Below are 1,664 nucleotides of genomic sequence, written 5' to 3' on the forward strand. Positions count from 1 at the left end.
AGTCATTAGAGACAGTATCTAAAAAAAGTTTAAAAAGTATACTGTCAGCTATAAAACATGTTATTATTAATAATTGTCGTTCAACTGTTAATTATAATCGAAATACGAGCACAAGTATCACAAAATATTTGTCTCATTCCTGGTTATCAAGTATGTATGAAATATAATTCATTTATTTATATTGTTAATTATGAATTAATATCTTAGGCGGGGGAGGGGGAATGAAATTTGATGATTTAATCGGTAATAAAATAAAATATGTGATGGTGTTAATCAGTGTTTAACATAAATTTATTAGATTAAGAATTTATAAATTACAGAAAAATATCAATTTGTTAGTGTAATTAAAATACTAAAGTGTCGGCGTCATCTCCCGGGTATACGTTCTAATTTCATTTTAATTATATCATTAAAGCTTAATGTGACAATTATTTTCATCCGCCCGACAAACTTGGGAATTTTTTTAATTTTAAAAATAATTCAAAAATAAACATACGTTTAAATTTATTAATCACTATTTTCGGAAAACAGCAGACATTTTTGCGATTGAAGCAATCCTCCGGGTTTCCGTAGAGAATAATTATACATAAATTGTGAGACCGGAGTAAAACCATAAACTGTTTTATAGGAAAAATAATACACTAATAACAAAATACTATCTCACCATAAACATGCATGGTTATTTTATAAGCTTTTTACGATAAACATATATATTTTTATATTCACAGTGCACGGAAAATGATGATTGCTGTTCTAACTTATGTCTGAGTCAAATGGGAACTAAATATCATTATTGTGAGCCGGAAAATATCACTTCCACTGTTATTACTACGAGAGAAAATATAAAAATTATTAAATGCTTTCAAAATGACGAAACAGTAAGTATATTTGTAAAAAAATTACCCTCTTGTATATGGAGTAGGTAAGTGCTGATTGCTGCAAATAATGAAGAGGATCAGGTAAATTTTGGGATACGCAAAAAAAAACTCATTTTTTTGTCCTGATTACTCTGAATTTATTGCTTTTCATTAAAATTCGGAGAGAATAAGGGCCATTTTGAGTTGCCATAATACAAATTTTTTCGGCGCAGGAGGCGGAATAAAAGTTAAAGGCTTTTACTATTTCCAATACCGAAATTTAATAATAATAATATTAATAATAATTGACATTTTCAATCAGTTCATTAATTAGAGCTCTACTTGTCTTTTTTTTTCATAAACTATTAATTTATAAGACTACATAATTATTTTATTTACTACAGTGTCATTCCGACGTTGAGTGCTGTTCTAATAAATGTATTACGTTCGACAGATTTTTCAATAGTAAAATTTGCGTAAAGCCAAATTGGTGCATGAAACCTGGACATTATGTTAGTACTGAAAAAAAATTTTTTATTTTTCTAAATAATTAAAAATAGTTAAATCAATCATTTTTATTCTTAGTGTATAACAGACAGTGATTGCTGTTCCAACAAATGTTACAATTTAATTGGAACTCGACTTCATTATTGCATCAATAAGAAAGAAGATTTATTTTAAACAAAAAATAAATTTTTTCAATAAAAAAATTATTCATTTCTTTAATCTTAATTGTACGGTCAACATAGTAAAGCATTACTATATATAATATGAGTATTTTGGTCAAAAACGATTTCTTCATGTGTA

At 26.7% G+C, this 1,664-nt stretch overlaps 1 protein-coding gene across 1 annotated transcript; it reads left to right on the top strand.

The window, feature by feature from the left end:
• On the top strand, positions 1–1,664 carry LOC103569034 (uncharacterized). Its single transcript, XM_008546111.2, has 4 exons — positions 1–150; positions 729–878; positions 1,262–1,369; positions 1,443–1,664. Exons 1-4 carry the CDS (start codon positions 58–60, stop codon positions 1,536–1,538), a joined length of 447 nt encoding a protein of 148 aa, XP_008544333.1. The 5' UTR covers positions 1–57; the 3' UTR covers positions 1,539–1,664.

This window comes from Microplitis demolitor, chromosome 5 (assembly GCF_026212275.2).
Source record: "Microplitis demolitor isolate Queensland-Clemson2020A chromosome 5, iyMicDemo2.1a, whole genome shotgun sequence".
NCBI lineage: Eukaryota > Metazoa > Arthropoda > Insecta > Hymenoptera > Braconidae > Microplitis > Microplitis demolitor.